Here is a 16369-nt window from a genome sequence, read left to right on the forward strand (position 1 = left end):
GATGAAGAGCAAGAGGAGAATGTGGAGAGTGTTATCGCATAATGACAGACTCAAGCTGGAAACATTCTGTAGTTTCTCCAGGAATAGCTACTCAGTCACGGAATGAAAGAAAGAAATCACACTGGAAAAAAGAAAAAGGGTTTTTACAAATGGCTTTATTTCTTTTCATCATTTACAAACTTTTTGAAATAATAATTCAGTCATACAACTAATGCTGTGCGTGGTGTTTTCAGGTCAAACCAAATCCAGCCACACATATAACAGAGCTTTTAAGTACTTTAGAGTTCCAAACATTAAATACAGGCACTGGAATAGCTTAAAAGGGCGAATGTTTTCAGACTACAGCATTGTTCAAAGGCTGTCTCCACCACAAACTTTGAAAGAGCTCTTTTGTTCCAGATAATAAGCATGAATCCACATAAAGAGTCCTGTATAGGAGGAGCAGACATACGAGTAAAGCTGTCACAGACTTTGGAGGTTATAGTGGCAGCGTGTGTTGCTGTGCTGAACTGCAGACCACAGGAACGGCCTATTTTTAGAAAGATCTCCACCTCTGAGAAGAAGAAAAGCTAGGCTCCTCTCCTCACTGAGAGTCCAGGATGTCTGTGGGTAGGATGTCTGGTTTGCCACTTGGGCTCTGTGATGTCTCCCCTGACCAGGAAGAGGGGGTGACCTGATTAAAGAGGATGTCCTGAGAGCCAAGAAGTGGTTCTTTGAGATTTAGGTTGTAGATGAGGAACAGATTGAGAGCAACCATGGCGAGGAGTGGGAACATGGTCAGGCCAGAGCCGAAGCTTCGCCAGGAGCTGCACATGTTCAGGCTGACCCAGTAAACAAGTCTGCAGAGGGTAACAGAAATAAACACAAACAGGAAATCAGATCAAGTTCAAATGTTACTGATAACTATCAAAACCTCTCTATGGTGTCAAACCAGCAGGGAACAAAGGAATCCACAACAAGTCTTTTCATCTAAATGAACCATTGCAGTGATGTTAGATTACTCCACCACAAGCAAAAGATCTTCTGTCTGAGTTTTTACAAAGTAAGAAAATATAGCAGACCTGTTTGAATACTGATAGTGTCATACCATTCATTTACAAAAATCAAAGAAGTGGACACAGAACGTCTGGAAACTAGAAGTTTTCATGCACAATTTCAACCATATGAATATACAATCTGACAAAAATCTAAAAAACTGAACTCCAGAGAAACTTTTACCGTGGAAAAACTACTGATACTGATCCTGCTGCAACAAACTGAGCTTATGGGAGAGTTCAGTGCAGCTGAGTTCATGTAATTGGTGTCATTTTGAGCTCTCTGCTGCTCTACAACCCTCTGCCAAAAGTTCTTTTGGGTTTTGTTAATGACAGTGGTTGTGTTCATTTTTAGCCATGCTAGTGGCATGGCTCTAGTGTCGGTCTTCCAGTCCAACACTTTAATCCAGACTTAAAAAACACGATTACTACTGGATGCATCGACGCAAAATTTAGTACAGACATTTATGGATTCTGAAGGATGAAGGGAACTGGCTTTGACGTTTCTCTGAGTTCTGCTCAAGTGCAACCATGAATCTTCATGCTTGGTATGAACGTCTCAACAACTGGATGTATTGCCATAAATTTCCCATGTTTCACCTCTGGAAGTCAACGAAGTACTTTTAATTCTGATAAAAACAATTCATAAGAATAAGGATTTGAAGATAACATAAAAGTAAAATGGACAGAAGGCAATCAACAGAATCCATTGTAGCTGTTCCAAATTTTGCTGTAATAAGCAAATTCTAAGACCGTGTTGGGGGTAGGTATTTCTGTTTAAACTAAGCATTTGAGATTTATCATACTGACTATTGTTTTAACTCAGTGTAAGTAAACACTTTTTTTTTTATTTAGATCAACCTGAAAGTTGGATATTCTCCAACCCTGACATCAGAATCCCAAACAGCTGATCAGAGCCTCAAACAATGAAACTGATAACATAAAACTAAAAATTTGCATTCTGGTCTAACTTCGGTCTCACTGCTTGAGTCTTTCACGGATTACTGTCCAATATCTATAATGTTAGCAAAAATACTGTGTTATGCATTGGTATCAACTGATGAGGTTAAAAATGGTTAATCTGGCCGGACCAAAAGGGCTTCAAAAGGAACAGTGTAGAGAGCAGCTGGTATGGCTGTGCACTCTACACCAAGTGTTTAAAATGTGCTAATTTGTAGTTTTGAAGCTAACACTTTCTGTGTGTATGTCCATTCTTCATACACTGAAATGATGTGATCTGCTTTTGATGTCTTATGTCAGTCAGATATTGATCTTATGTCAAACTCACCTTCCTATAACAAACATAGCGACCAGTATTGGCACCACCTTCAGCTGGTCCTGAGGAAGTAATGTGGCCATTACGACCAGGTTGAGGACGTAGAGGAGTAACTGCTCCGAGGACCCTGTGACAAACAGCTTCTGGACCGCCTGCCTTCGGGGAATTGACTCTGTCAGATCAAAGGAGGCTGTGCAGAACTGGCACACTGCAGCCATGAGCATCGCTGTGGGATTTAAAAGAGAAATACATCACTTAACATCTTGAACTAAAGCCCTTTTTTTTCAAAATCAACTTCCAACACTTTCGGCCGCACATGATCTCATCTGACAATCCACTTTGTTTATCTTCATTTGAATTGAGCAACCGCCAGCAGAGTGACCTACATGCAAACTATCCTCACAAGCATCAAAATGAAAATGGGTGAGAGGAAAATAGTCTGGAGGAAATAATTAATACCTTTGTGAGTTACATTTATCTCTTATAGGAAAGATAAAATGATTGAATAATTGTAGATGTGTAGGTAAACAGGAAATAGAATAATTCAGAAAGTGGTATGAAGGTTGCTCTTTTACTTTCTTAAAACTCAAATCACTTGAATTAAGAAAAAAAACTGTAAGGAAAAAGGATTTGAGCTGTCTGCGCCTGATGATTTTCTTAAACCTTCTTTTATTTCAGGCAGACATTGAATTAAACCCACTGAACTTGACAGTTTGAATGGCTTCGCCACCTGCCTTTGCTCTCTCTCCGTGGATGCTCAGGTCAGGAAGACATTTGAATATTCTGGAACAATTAGGCCACAGCCTGAGAGACGGGAAACGCAGCCAGTCTCTTATTGTAGTTTCCATTTAAAGCAATGTGCAGCAGAGGGAAATTATGCTTCCCTCTGCTGAGGCCCAAAGAGATGTCTGCTGCGCTGAGGTTTAAAGCGTATGAAATTAAAGGGGACAGGGGACATTGAAACATTCCTAGACAAGGCGGCTAGACAAACAAATCCTCTCTTAATCATTATCTCTCATGTGTAACGCTCACACGGTTGTTTTTGAATGTAAGTGTACAGGTGTTTACCAAGAAGGATGGGGACAGCTGCCACCACACAGCAGCACAGAGTGAAGACAATGCGAGAAGGCGTGTCCGGGTAGTCAGGGGGTTTAATGGGTACGTAGAAATAGAGTGCATAGAGAATCCCAGCAGTGCACAGAAAAGACGCCAGGACTGAGAGAAAAGCGGGGACTCGGCCGCTCTGACAGCATCGACACTGGCAGCAGCGGCAGCAGCATTGTCCCCGGTTTGCAGCCTCCTCTGCAGCCTCACCAGTCTCTCCCTGCTCTTCTAAACTCCACACAGTTAGCTCCACGCACTCTGGTGGCGGACCAATCAGAGGTCGACCCTCATCCACCGTTGAATCCAAATTGGTTGACTCTGGACTCCATCTTGGTGTGTCTGTGCCGTTGGGAATGTCTCCCTGAGAGGTTGGGCTTGGAAAGCTGATGCAGTTTTCCGTGGCAGCGTCCAAATTGTGTGCTGCTATGATGAGACTGGAAAGAGTTTGATCCAGCTCCCCCTCCTCAATCCGATCTGCACGTGGCTCCTCCAGGAGGTCGTCTTTGGGCTGCTGGTGGCAGGGAGCAGAGCCTGTTCAAACCAGAGCACATTTTGGTTCAGAAACTAAAACCACATACTGAAATAAATCAACCACAGGCCAACACTAATCAGCCATCGCTGCACTGCATGTCAGAAACAAGGCAACCCGCAGATTTGGGCCTTATGCAAACGTTTGGAAGGGTTGGCACAACATTTGATCAACATATTGGTACCTAATAATGCTTCGGGACCCCTTTCTGCTCCTTTCCAATAAGATGGCAAATGGTGCACATCAGTGACATTAGTCCTACAGTGTCTGGTTTGTTTTGCTGTTGACTTTGTGTGAGTGAATTTCAGAACACCCAGGCATTGATCCACCAAGTATACAATGTGGATACTGAACATATGGGAATGGTGTTTTAAACAGGTCCTGAATCCTGAGTCTTAACTCTCTCTGGACCCAGTAGTAGCAAACGTGGCATTTTTTAGCAAAAATGCAACACCAACTGTATCACACAAAGCATTTAACACGGGGTGAAAGAAACCCACTGCACTAAAAGCAATCAAAACAAGCCAATAAAAAGACAGACAAAAAAATTAAAGACAGTTATAAAATATTAGGGTAAAGATATAGTTTAATGACATATAATTAAGTATATATCCTCTCTGATAGTAATAATATTTGTTGAATAAATCATCAATTAAACGACTAAATGGCAGCTGTAGAAAGGACAGCCTTCAGTCTTGATTTAAAGAACTGAACGTTTCTGCAGACTGTGGCTTTCTGGGAGTTTTTTTCCATAATACAGGGCATAAAAACTAAATGCTGCTCCTTCATGTTTGGCTCCAACTCTAGGGACACAGAGCAGACCTGTCCCACACGATAAAAGCGGTCTGCACGGTTCAAATCAAAGTGCATCAGGAGATCATAAATGTATTATGGCTCTAAACTTGGTCTGTACCAAAGCTCGGCTTTAGCTCGAACTGTTTTGCTCCTTCGCTCCCACTGACAGTAAAAAAGCCACAGTAATAACTCACTCTTTGGCTGATCTGTTGCTGGTGGCGGTTCAAGGGAATGCTGGGAGCCAGAGACGGAGTGGGAGGATGAGTGCAACTCCTCTACGGAAGATTCGGGACTGTCTGACACCGGCGCCAAGGAGATCTGCGTGTCCAGGTCCAGAAAGGGGGAAAAGGAGAGCCTGGTAGGGTCAATGTCCTGGAGCTGGTTGATAATGTCGCTGATAGACTCCTTCATACTGTCAAGCTCCTTCACGTTCTGCCGGTTTGTGGCCTGAAGCCCAGAGGTGCTCATAGTCACACAGCCTGAGGGGAACAGGAAGAGGACCAGACGAAAAACCAGGCCAGAGAACTGTTAAAAACACCAAAAGCAGGGTCACACAGGGCAAAAAAAAACACCTTCAGTCTCCAGAGTGCAAGAGAGGCCAGATCAGAGCACGTTACTGTAAAACCTACTGTGATTCAACTTTACTTTCACTGAAACAGGGTCAATTATTCACTTTCTTTTGAACATCTGGTGGCACTTGTGGCAAAGTGCAGAGAGAAGCCACATCAACACAAACCCTGGCAGAGTATTTCAGGTCAATGGAAGTCTGAAGAATTATTGGAATAGTTGTGTTGAACTATCTATTTTTAGACCTTATTTAACCTCCTTTTTAACCACTGTTTAAAAGTTTGTTGCTTCCATGCAGTTAATGTTTTTTATTGGTCGTTCTCACAATCCATATAACACCTGACCCTTTAAACCAAAAGCTTATTTAGGCTCAAAGTAGACCGATGATTGTTCTGTGAGAAGAGGTTTTTGAGGGAACAAAGAGAAATTGGCTTTGGTTAGTGTTGATATGACAGGAAGACAGAGTTTATTTTCCGCTGCGAGGTGCCTGAAAGAAGTCTGAACTGTTATCATCTAAGTTTGTGCGTCATACTTTGGGCAGATTAACTCTTATAGAAAAAAGACTGAGAAAAAGATCAACTGTTATTTTTTCAGCATAATGCTCACCACATCTCTCATCTACATAATCTTGTAACAAAAAACTGTGAGGCATGTCTGTTAGATATAGACATGAACACCTTATTTACTCAGTTTACAATTGCATATCTAACTAAATGTCTCTCTCTTTTAAACTTACAATGAAAATGATGTCACCTGTCTGTCCCCCAGTATGAAATACTGTAGGCAGGAGACAGTTGGTAAAGTGCTTTAGCCTAGCTTTGGACTTGCTTGCCAAATTTCAAACAATAAAACAGTTATAGCTTTACTTGTGTTGAAATTACCCAAATAATATGATAAATCAACTTGATGATGTTACATGACCCTCACACCTTCGCGTAGCATCAGGCAAACTGTTTCCCTCTGTTTCCCGTCTTGTTCTTGGCAGTTTTGCTAAATGCTAAGCTAACTGAGAAACTAAGCTAACAGAAATGCACATTTCTTCTCTCCTTTGCAACACATTTTTTTAAAACAAATCTTGTCTTAAATCTTGACTTAAGAAATATCCAAGTAATGTTTCAGAGGCTTAGCCTATTTTGTGTACAAAATGAGCAGGAGTTTTGAGTTTTGAACTAGTAAAATTTGATAGCTAAGGCTTGTTTTGCTAGCTCAAGATTTGGTTTATCCATTAAAAATAAAAAAAAAAAAAGAAAGGCGGGGTGTCCAGCGTTTTACTTACTTTGAAATTTAAAGACTGAGGCGAAACAGGTGGGAATATTTAAAACAACCATTTAACACCAATTTTTCTGTAGGGAAAATTGCACAGATAAATATATTTTACCCCACCAAAATGATATAAATAAAGTACAATACCTGTTTGCTTTTTAACTCAATTATGATACGTTATACCTTTTATGTGTTAAATGCTTATCATTACCTCCACAAACAACAAAATGGATTGCAATTTTTAGCAGTCTTCGAAATGACTTTATCTTTTTGTTATACAAAAGCATTTTGGAACCAGTGAAATGACAGCACCAAAATGGATTGTACAGTGTTTACAGTGGGGTATTGCAGCCTTTTCCTTTTCTCTCCCTTTTTCTTCAGGTTCTGAATTCTTCTTTAACCACAACTGGAAACTCATTTAAAAACGACCGAGAGCTTTTTAAAGTAAGTTAGTGCACCGTTACTTTCTAATTCAGACGCCTTCATTAGCATCTGCTCTTTGAATTGGATCATGATCATTATATTCTGGGTGTTTTTGGCGCACATCCAACGATGGCGTAGAGTCCGCACTCAAAAATCTGCGGCGAGAATGTTTCCCCAAACAAATGAGGATTTTACCATGTATAGAGCGCCAGTACAGGATTCGTCGCGCTCTTTTTTAAGATCAGGGAGGAATAAATCACGGCGGTTATCATTGCTGGTGTGGATGTGGAAACGCGCGTAGGGGGACAATGTGCTGTCTGAACTTTTCTCCCTGCTGCTGAGCAACTCTCTCAAACAAATATGTCTTCAAAATTCCTCATCCACAAAGCAAATGCAGCCTGGTGTGGTGAAATTCAGTCGAAGGGCAGCAGGATACCTAATTTGGTGATCTATAATCAAACAGTGAAAGAATGCGCAGGAGTCTGCATTAAATCTGTGCGTAAAGGACACACAAGTCATTCTGAAAGAGCAGCCGTGAAACCTTATATTTAGTGGCCATTCAGCGGCAATTACTTGAGTTGAAAAATAGATTTCAGAAACAAGGATGGATTTATTTAGCTCCAGTTCAAGTTATTCAATTACAAACATGCCTCATGTAAATGGACTTACTTTGGTCGGAGCAGTTCCACACTATTTGGTGAGTTTGCTCTTCTCGCATTAAAAAAAATTCCCTCCGTCCTTCTCCGACGTTCTTCCCTCCCCCTCCGTTTGCTTTTGTCTTCCAGGGATCCTGAACTTCTGAATCAAATTTCAAGACGGACAAAATACTAGGCTTTTTCCTCCGCCCACACAGGAGTGTTTTTTTTTCTCCCTGGGTACCATGTCAAACACCATATGGAGCAAATAAAGCCTGAGCAGGAGCAGGGGGGAGGAGGAGGAAGAGGATGCACTTTCTCTCAGTTTACCTCCAAATTCAACATTAGCAATTTGGAGTTTATCTAAACAGGACGGCAAACATTTACAGTGTGACTAAACCTCATCATTCTGGTACTTAGAAACAGGATGACAGTGTGTACTTCTGTCTCATATACAGTTTTAACACCTCATTTATAACTATTCCAAACTGCAGATTTATGGCTGCTGATTTATCTATTGTAGAATTGACTTGCATTAATTCAAAGGGAACTTCCTTAGTCTGATGAGGCATTTGATTGAGAACTATGACCCTTTCAGAGTCCCACTAATTGAGCAATAAGAGTTTGGTTCCCCCCTTTAAACTGGTAAGACCACACATATGGCTTCACAAATGGTTGGCTACAATACACTTTATTACTTATTTACATTAAGATAATTGAAACATTCATCACTATCCACAAAACTGGATGCTTTATCACAGATTATAAATGCATTCTTTTGGCTTTGACTGTCCTGCCAAAAATGAGATCAATAAAAGCTCCTGTTCAGTTTTTTGACAGTGATCCCTCTAGTTTACAAAATGTTTCCATCCACTTGTCTCCTTCACTCTGGCAGCTCTTTCCTCTTGCACAGGATGTGATGAGTTTTATTTTTTCAGCCACAGGAGCAGCGTTTTCATTAGGAAATAAAAGAACAGAACAAAGTACGCACTGCCACCGAGATTTAGCAGAAAAGCATGGGAACATGTCCATAAGATTAAACTGTAACAGAGGAAAATGGCATGCTGGAATAAAGTCACAAGTCAGTATTGTCCCTTTTAAACATCAGGATAATTTTATTGCATAAAAAAAGAATCTTTAAAATTTACAGATGAGAGTCGATGATTAGAAATATAACCAATAAATTAAAATTTAGAACTATAAACAACACACTTTGAGTTTGGTCTGGGATATTTACACATACACTGAGTGGCATTTATTGCCTTGTGGAATGACTCTCGAAAAAAGGGGTTTTGGTGATGAACGACCAGCTGCATGTTTGGAATACCAATCTGCCGTTCTTTAAAGTCATCAGGGAGAACGAGAAGGGTGGGCAGGTCAGGTTTTAGGTCCACTGATTTAAACTGGATTCTGCTTTTAGCCAAAGCATAGAGAAAAGCAAACACGGGCAGTGAATGTCACATAAAGTGTTCCCGGTAAGGAGGGTCCTGTTAGTCCTCTGACAGCAGCCTGTGGAAGTGATCCTTCCTCTTCTTCAGCACCTCCCGAAAATCGTCCTGAAAAAACACAGCAGGAGAATTTTGAGACGGACCGATGAAGCTGGAGAGGAAAGGCAGCTGGCAGATGCTGCTGCAGATAACCAGAGGATTGATTCCCAACTGAAAGTTTGCTTTAACAATGAGACGAGCAACTGAACTGACTGACTGAGAGCCAAAAGTTCACATTCTACTAATTTATTAAGACATCACAGTGAGATACTCCTGTGTGAAGATCAACTCTTTAGCATCAAAATTTTTATCATGTTCGATCAGTCTTAACATCCATTTGTGGCCGACCATTTTCTGATGGAATAGTAATTTGATTACAAAAAGTTTTTTTTTAGTTTGATATTTTTTTCTCTTTGCATCATTTTATTTATCATACAGACAAAGTATTTTACTTTTTTTAAAAGCAGTTTTGACCAAGCAACCACTGCGATAAAGCCTTCAGCCTCTGTATTCGGCAAATAAAATCACTAAGCCAACAGACTCCATCCTATTTTCTTTGGAAAGACAGATTTTTTAAATAACATTTAAACTGTTTCTTTAGCTCATAATAACTGAAAGTTTTATCAGATTTCTGGAACACAGAGATGATTTGTCTTCTTTTCATTTCCATGTTTTGTGTACTGTATGAGTATGTGAAGAGTGCCTTTTCTTTTGACAGTTCAGATACACATTTTAAAGGAATCAATGAATGGAGAGAAATTCTCATCCAACCATAATCTGCCTCAATGATACAAAAACTGATCTTTGCTGCAGAGTAAAGATGAGGCAACTTGAGAAACAGATAATACATACTGCTGCAGACAGTTTCTCCATGGAGGGGATGAGTTTCTGCAGTTCTTTGTCATCAGGCTCTCCAGACCAGCTACTGATGGGAATTGTGTTCATCAGCTGGAAAAGAAAAACAAACTTTTAACAAAAAGTTAAAGCTTTAGTTCTTAATCAACCTGCAATTTGACCAACAAAACAAAACAGCTGAGCTTAGGTTAAAAAGAAGCCTTTGGTATTGAACATTTCCATCAGACGCAATAAATGTGGCCCAGCTGATCAGTGCTCACATGGTACGGGTATGTGTGGGGCGCGTTGTCCAGAACGACCGTCTTGGAGAGGTCCCTCCCCAGCACGCCCAGATCTTTGACGTAGTGACCGAGAACACAGGCACAGTCCTCCTGATACAGACGATGCCTGAAACAAGGACATCAGCAACATGTTAGAAACATATTTGTTTACTGTTTTATTCTATGTGATGATAACTGCCTATGCCCATGAAAACTAATCCCATAGTAGACAGACCCCCAGAGCAGAGGAGGTCACAGGCAGTGCGTTATCAGAACAACACTCACTGCCTGAGCCTGACAAACCTGACACAGAGCACGTCTCTACACTCAAACTAGATTTAACAAACTCAAGTGGAAGCGGATCTCTGAGGACGCTCACCGAAACAGTTTTCTCTGCGGGTCCAGGATGTTCAGGATCTTCTCGGCGTACTCCTTCTTTGCACACGTGTAAACGAACAGCTGCAGCAGAACACAAACAACAGCCGGGACCACAAATCTTAACTCAACCAGAATCAGACACCACAAAGTTACAGCTTTGTTTGATTTATTAGAAATAATTTGAGAAATAGAGACAAATTGTATTTTTTTACAGATAGATAAAAACTCTAGCTGATATTAGAAGAACACATACCTCATAGATTTTAGACATGGACTGCAGAAACTCTTGGACATGTGGTCGCAGGATCATATACACCTGTTAGTTCAAGAGAGGATGACAGAGATGATGAACAAAGGGAAAACATTTTCTTCTGATGTTCTTTACAATGCAACACACATAGAGTGGTTACCTTGTACTGATGGTCCTGGAAGCCAGTGTAGAAGGTGTACTCTGCCTCCTCGATCACACTCAGAGAGCTGAACATTAGAGTCTCCTCCTGCAGAGACACACATCAAGGTGACTTAGGCAAAACAGCTCAGGAGTTTCTACAATCATAACATCAACCAAAAACTTGAGAACACAATGATTTGAGCACCAGCAGATGAAAATCTCTCAAACACAAAGAGTCTGAGTGAAGACTAGAAGGGAGGAAAAATTGATCAAATGCAAAACAAAGGTCCAGCGTCCTGAGGGAAGGAGGGTGAAGTGATATTAGCTTTAGGGGTTCAACACAGGGCAAGACGTGGTTCAGAAAAATAAAGCCTATGTGGGAGTGCTAAAAGTTGCCGTTCATCGTGCATCGGCTTGAGGCTGGCAGCAGAAAGACCAGAAACCACATAGACCGACACATACACTGATCTGATCTCAAGATGAGTTACTAATCTATATATTAGGAGTGGGAGAAAAAAATGAAAATCGATATATCAGGATTTTTTTTTCAAATTCAAATTCTTTATTTCAGTCTTTGTTTATAAACTGGATTGGAAAAAAAGTTACCACTTTTCTCCAGCAGAGGGTGAAATGTTTCTGACTCTGACTGTGATGTGCATTTTATGGGAATATATGGCTCCTTATATGGTCTGTAGATTGTGTCATCATCATTTCACTTTTTCACATGGTCTGGTGTTAAAAAAGCTAAACAAAAAATACAAAATCATAAATATCAAAGAATTGCAATTACAATCAAATTGGCACCCCTAAATTTATAATAGAATCACGTAAATAGCATATCATCCCAGTCCTACTAAATATACTATGCTATGCTGTGCCACATGGCAACAGCATACCCATGTCCTGTCACGTTTTCAGTGTTGGTAGATCACATACAGATGTGTTAATATGTTAGGTATAATATGTTTAAGTGACACATGGACCCAAATTTTACTTGCTAATTTTACGTACAATTTCTGACCTGAGGACAGGGTGTGATAAAAGGAAGCCCTAGAGGATCTAACTCACCAGGTCAACCACCAGCGTGGCCTCTGGAGTGCTCCTCGTCTTTGGTGGAATATCTCTGAGCTGTGGTCTGGAGTGTTGAGACTGCAGTGGGACGTTCTTGATGAAGTGAAAGCTGGAACAAAGAAAAGACACTCCTTTATTACCCAGACTCACTGACACCGGGAGAGCTTCATTTAAAAGAAGTCAAAGAAGTAATGAAAAACTATCAAGTGTAGGACTTTATTCTAAAATCAACATGTGAGAAAATACCAATTTCAAGAGTTCTGAGTATGTAGCCATGCTGTTGTCAGGCTATTTAAATTAGTTTTCAGTAGTTTCAGTGTTTTCCCATATGGTATATCTTATGGATCTCCTGTGTTGTTAAAAAATAATCCAGCTCAGTTACATCAACATCCTGCCTTTCTACAAAAAGCCGTCAGGCTGCTTATCCAGACATTGCCATCATGTTACTCTTGGATTAGCGACAGAGCTTGATGCCAGACAGGGTTTTAAAACTTACGGATTAAAGACGTCGTCATCCTCGTCACCTGCCAGAAGGTCTGCCGTGCCAAAAGCGAAGAAACCTTGTTCTGGACTCAGCAACACGTTGCTTCCTGATTCTGGACACCTGACATCTGGAGAGACAGAAAAACATGAATAATCAATAGGGACTCGATTTCAGAGCAACAAGGGAAACTTGGTCACTCAGGTCTGTAAAACAAGATTTGAAAGTACTATGCAGTTAACAAATCCAGGAAAGTCTGCCTTATCCTAACAGCTAAGTCTCTTTGTTGTCTTGTCAGTGGGAAGCTCTGAGGTCTAAACAAACTTTAACAGTCATTTAAACCTTTTACAAAATCAGTGTCGTTTCAGACTCAGTCAAAAGGAAACAGTATTAACTCATGTTTCTGAGGGGGCGATGACTCCTCTACCAATTCAACCAGAAGCTCACCACACTGATGCCTAGTGAGCACTCAGAGGGGGTCACATTGTTCCTACTGAGCATGAAGAAGCCATGAAGGGAATTTACCACAAGCACCAAAGACAAGATGGTGCACTTATACAGTCGTTGGTCATAAGAAAGCTTACGTCATAAAGACTGACAAAAATCTTCAAAGGGGATGATTGATATCCTTTTAAAGTGGACAGCAAGGAAGGTCAGTTTATTTTTATTACCCTAAAATCACAGGTTTAACAATCCCTGCTGACCATAAAAAAGGTTTTTGCACTCAAGGGTATCTAATCTGTTTAAAACAGAAGTCAGTTGTAGTTAATGAAGCTGTACTTACTCTCTTTGCTGGGTGTGAGGAAACGCACAATGGGCGAGTAGATGTTGCGTGCTGTGGTGTTACGTGGAGTTGCAGGGTTGATCTCTGACAGAATGCGTTCATGGCGCAAAATTGGTCTGATTGGGGTCTTAAATGCCAAATCTAAGAGCACAAGACAGCCATCGGTTAGTAAAATAAAAGCAATCACAGGGAACATTGTCAGGAATTCCTGTAATCATTTAAAGAAATGTTGCATGAAAAGCATCACTGAGAATGATTAGAAGCTTTTAAAACACCTGTTTCTCCATCATCCACTGCAATGGCTCTCTTCCTGGCACGGCCACGGGGCAGCGGTCGCCTCCTCAGTGTGGGAATTTCATCATCTGACTGGGTGAGGTCAATTACCACGGTGTTTTCATCCTTGAGAGAGATCAAAAAAATATCACCATGCAATCTTCATTAGTATATGTCCTGCTCAAATGTTACCTCAATGAACTTTGAGGCCACCTCAAAGTTTGATTTCTTCACTGAACATATTTGGCTTTAACACTGTTTAGGATTTACAGCTGAATGGGAATGTTTAGTATGACCATCAGCTATTTAAACAGAAATAAACATAATAGCCAAGGGGTGGGAGAAAAAACTACCCAGCCCTAGTATAGATTATAAATCACAGGAAGATCTGTCTGAATCCTTTAAGATTGGACAGCTTTGACAAAAATGAACATAAGTTAACTTAATTTGATTTATATGGCACTTTTCCTGCAATTTAGCAACACAAAGTGCCTCACAGAGGATAAAAACAAAACACTTTTTTGAGAAGAGACAACAAATTGGCTGATCAATGGTACCAGCCTGCATAGTCTACTTCTCCCCTCTCCTTTGTGGTGGTGCTATAAATTTTCTCAGTCCCCATGTTCTGTTTAAATTCTCATTCAAAATAACAGCAGATATAAAAAAAACTGTCAAAGGCTGGCAAGATTACTGAATACATATTAGCGTAGAGCGTAGTCTAGTGGTCTAGGTCATGCTTCATGAGGTATGCCCTTGCATGGGTGGTCTGGGTTCAAAGCCAGCCTGTGGCCTCTTTCCTGGATGTCACTCCCTACCCTCGCCCTGTTTTCTACTCTATCCACTGCCCTCCTCTATCTGACTAAAGGCATAAAAAGCCCAAAAAAATAACTTACAAAAAAGCGGATGTGATTTAATTTTTGTGAGTCATCAAATTATTAAACAACAAGATATCAGCGATGTATAGCAGCCATCTGTTGATCTGCTCTGTGATTATTGGCTGTTGAAAACAGACATCCACCAACTACTAATCCAGAGTACAAATCTGTAACAGTGAATCACTTTATGAGAATCAACCCATTATAAGTGGGAAAAATCAAATAATATAAGTTGAAGCCTTCTTAAAGTCATCTTTTAGGTTCCCTGGGGCTGTTTGTTAAGACTTGTATCTTTCACTGACATAGTGATGATGTTCTCATACACTTCAGCGCAGAAACTGAAGGATGTATGTCATGTATTTTATCAGACATTAATTCTGCAACTAAAAAGTAAAATGTTCGCACGTGAGCCCCGAACAAAACACGCTGGAGTTCTGAGTGTAAACAGTCTGCGTGTGTGTCCCGATGACCTACTTTTACTAGGACCATCTCTCACACGCAACCAGGCTGTAAAATCTCTCTGCAGACAGACTGCACGTCATGGAGCTGCGCGTCTGAACCGTGCAGCCGTGCCACAGCATCACATGGGACACAGAGGATAATGTGATGATGTTGTAAATCTCATTGTGTTCAAAAGATTCAAAGTGCTGTGTCTATCGCACTGGAGTACTGGCTCAAAAAACAGTCTGCAGCTCTTTAAATGTGTTTGGATAGAAAAGCTTCCTTTGAATTGAAGCTTTTAGCAAGGATACCAGACTCTGTTGACTTATTCATCATCAATTCGTTCTTCAATTTCGTCAAATCTGAGTCCAGACGCTGAGGAAATTTAAAGATGTCAAGAACTAACGTAAAAAATTCGTTAAGGGTCGTATTATGCATACCTACAACACTTTTAATAGGGGTTTTGCTGCCGTTATAATGGTTTGGTGTATTCTTCTTTTACACAGACTCGGTAGAACCACCCACATTAAATCCCCTATTGTTTTCAACCTTTCGTTTTGAACAGGAAAAAGCCAAATTAATACAATATCCCGACTGGATCAGGCAAGAAAGCCACCTACCGACCAACTATAACAACAACAGCAGCAGTTAACCGTGTTAACAACGCCGTCTACTGTTTTGTTTTGAGTGCACCCGCTAACATTGTGGCTAACTAACTAGCAGTGCCATACCGAACCGAAACGACCCCTTACAGATGTGAGGTTTTTAACATCCGCAATATTTAGTGTCTCACAAAACGTTTCAGTGCCTGATTCATGTGTAGTGATCATAAAGTACATTTAAGTAAGCATTTTTACCTTAGTTTCAAGCGGGTTTTCGCTTCCTGATGGGTGCGTTCGCCTCGGTGTTGCTTTGTTGTTCCGTCGGCGGTTGCTCTTCGGAGTCTCCGAGCCAGTTTCAACGGTTCTCTGAGACCGAAGTCTCATTGTTCTTCTTCACCTCGGACTTGTATGCATAAAAGTAGATTTCAGTCCACGATGTGGGAAGTAATCGCTGTGAGTCTGGTGTTTTTGCTTTGCTTTCCCCCCCCGACGACCGCCAGGTTTGGTTATGCACAAGAGATGGAAGAAGCACCGCCCGCCACGCTCATCCCCGTTTCTTCTCGAATCAGTCTGAGTGTTTAAATCTGCCGGGCGGCGATAGGTTCGCCACTGTGGGCTCCACGAGGGGGCGGGGCTTCACTGGACTCAGCGTCAACGTGAGACGCTTGTCACGTTGCAGGGAAAGCATGTGTGAGGCTGAGTTCATGAATGGTTCTGAAATGTAGGTCATGAGCTACATCAACACAGAACTCATTCTTACGAAGTAAATTCATCTCAAAAATCTTTTTCCTGCAAAAAGTTAAAAATATTTTCAGGAATGTAACAATAAACACACCAAGACATTA

The 16369-nt window shown here is 40.8% G+C and overlaps 2 protein-coding genes across 3 annotated transcripts; both read right to left on the bottom strand.

Annotated features, from left to right (window-relative positions):
* Positions 1-192: 192 nt before the first annotated feature.
* On the bottom strand, positions 193-7780 carry LOC141789396 (uncharacterized). Of its 2 annotated transcripts, none has more exons than XM_074668797.1 (5): positions 7661-7780; positions 4933-5263; positions 3379-3945; positions 2323-2536; positions 193-839 (listed from the first exon to the last, which is right to left on the bottom strand). In XM_074668797.1, exons 2-5 carry the CDS (start codon positions 5204-5206, stop codon positions 584-586), a joined length of 1311 nt encoding a protein of 436 aa, XP_074524898.1. In that variant the 5' UTR covers positions 5207-5263; positions 7661-7780; the 3' UTR covers positions 193-583. The 2 variants fall into 2 exon arrangements, with proteins under 2 accessions (XP_074524898.1, XP_074524897.1); XM_074668796.1 differs by having other exon boundaries at positions 4933-5217; positions 7661-7770.
* A 580-nt stretch (positions 7781-8360) lies between these two features.
* Positions 8361-16097, bottom strand: ctdspl3 (CTD (carboxy-terminal domain, RNA polymerase II, polypeptide A) small phosphatase like 3). The gene is made up of 11 exons (XM_074667478.1): positions 15780-16097; positions 13609-13732; positions 13334-13474; positions 12565-12679; positions 12066-12177; positions 11017-11103; positions 10860-10922; positions 10608-10687; positions 10229-10355; positions 9966-10061; positions 8361-9182 (listed from the first exon to the last, which is right to left on the bottom strand). The coding sequence occupies exons 1-11, from the start codon at positions 15906-15908 to the stop codon at positions 9117-9119; spliced, it is 1140 nt and encodes a 379-aa protein (XP_074523579.1). The 5' UTR covers positions 15909-16097; the 3' UTR covers positions 8361-9116.
* Positions 16098-16369: the final 272 nt, after the last annotated feature.

The sequence above is a fragment of the Halichoeres trimaculatus genome, unplaced genomic scaffold, assembly GCF_033239565.1.
Source record: "Halichoeres trimaculatus isolate MK-OKI-2021-1 unplaced genomic scaffold, fHalTri1.1 fHalTri1_scaffold_4, whole genome shotgun sequence".
Taxonomy (NCBI): Eukaryota; Metazoa; Chordata; class Actinopteri; order Labriformes; family Labridae; genus Halichoeres; species Halichoeres trimaculatus.

Excerpts from the sequence above, each read along its gene's own strand:
- ctdspl3 (XM_074667478.1), bottom strand. The coding sequence starts at position 15,908 with ATGAGACTTCGGTCTCAGAGAACCGTTGAAACTGGCTCGGAGACTCCG. Across the intron at positions 12,680-13,333 it reads CCTCACACCCAGCAAAGAGA|ATGTCAGGTGTCCAGAATCA; the intron begins GTAAGTACAGCT and ends CTGTCTCTCCAG. Across the intron at positions 10,688-10,859 it reads CCATGTCTAAAATCTATGAG|CTGTTCGTTTACACGTGTGC; the intron begins GTATGTGTTCTT and ends GTTCTGCTGCAG.
- LOC141789396 (XM_074668796.1), bottom strand. The coding sequence starts at position 7,709 with ATGCGAGAAGAGCAAACTCACCAAATAGTGTGGAACTGCTCCGACCAA. Across the intron at positions 3,946-4,932 it reads AGCAACAGATCAGCCAAAGA|GCTCTGCTCCCTGCCACCAG; the intron begins GTGAGTTATTAC and ends TGGTTTGAACAG. Across the intron at positions 840-2,322 it reads GCTATGTTTGTTATAGGAAG|ACTTGTTTACTGGGTCAGCC; the intron begins GTGAGTTTGACA and ends TACCCTCTGCAG.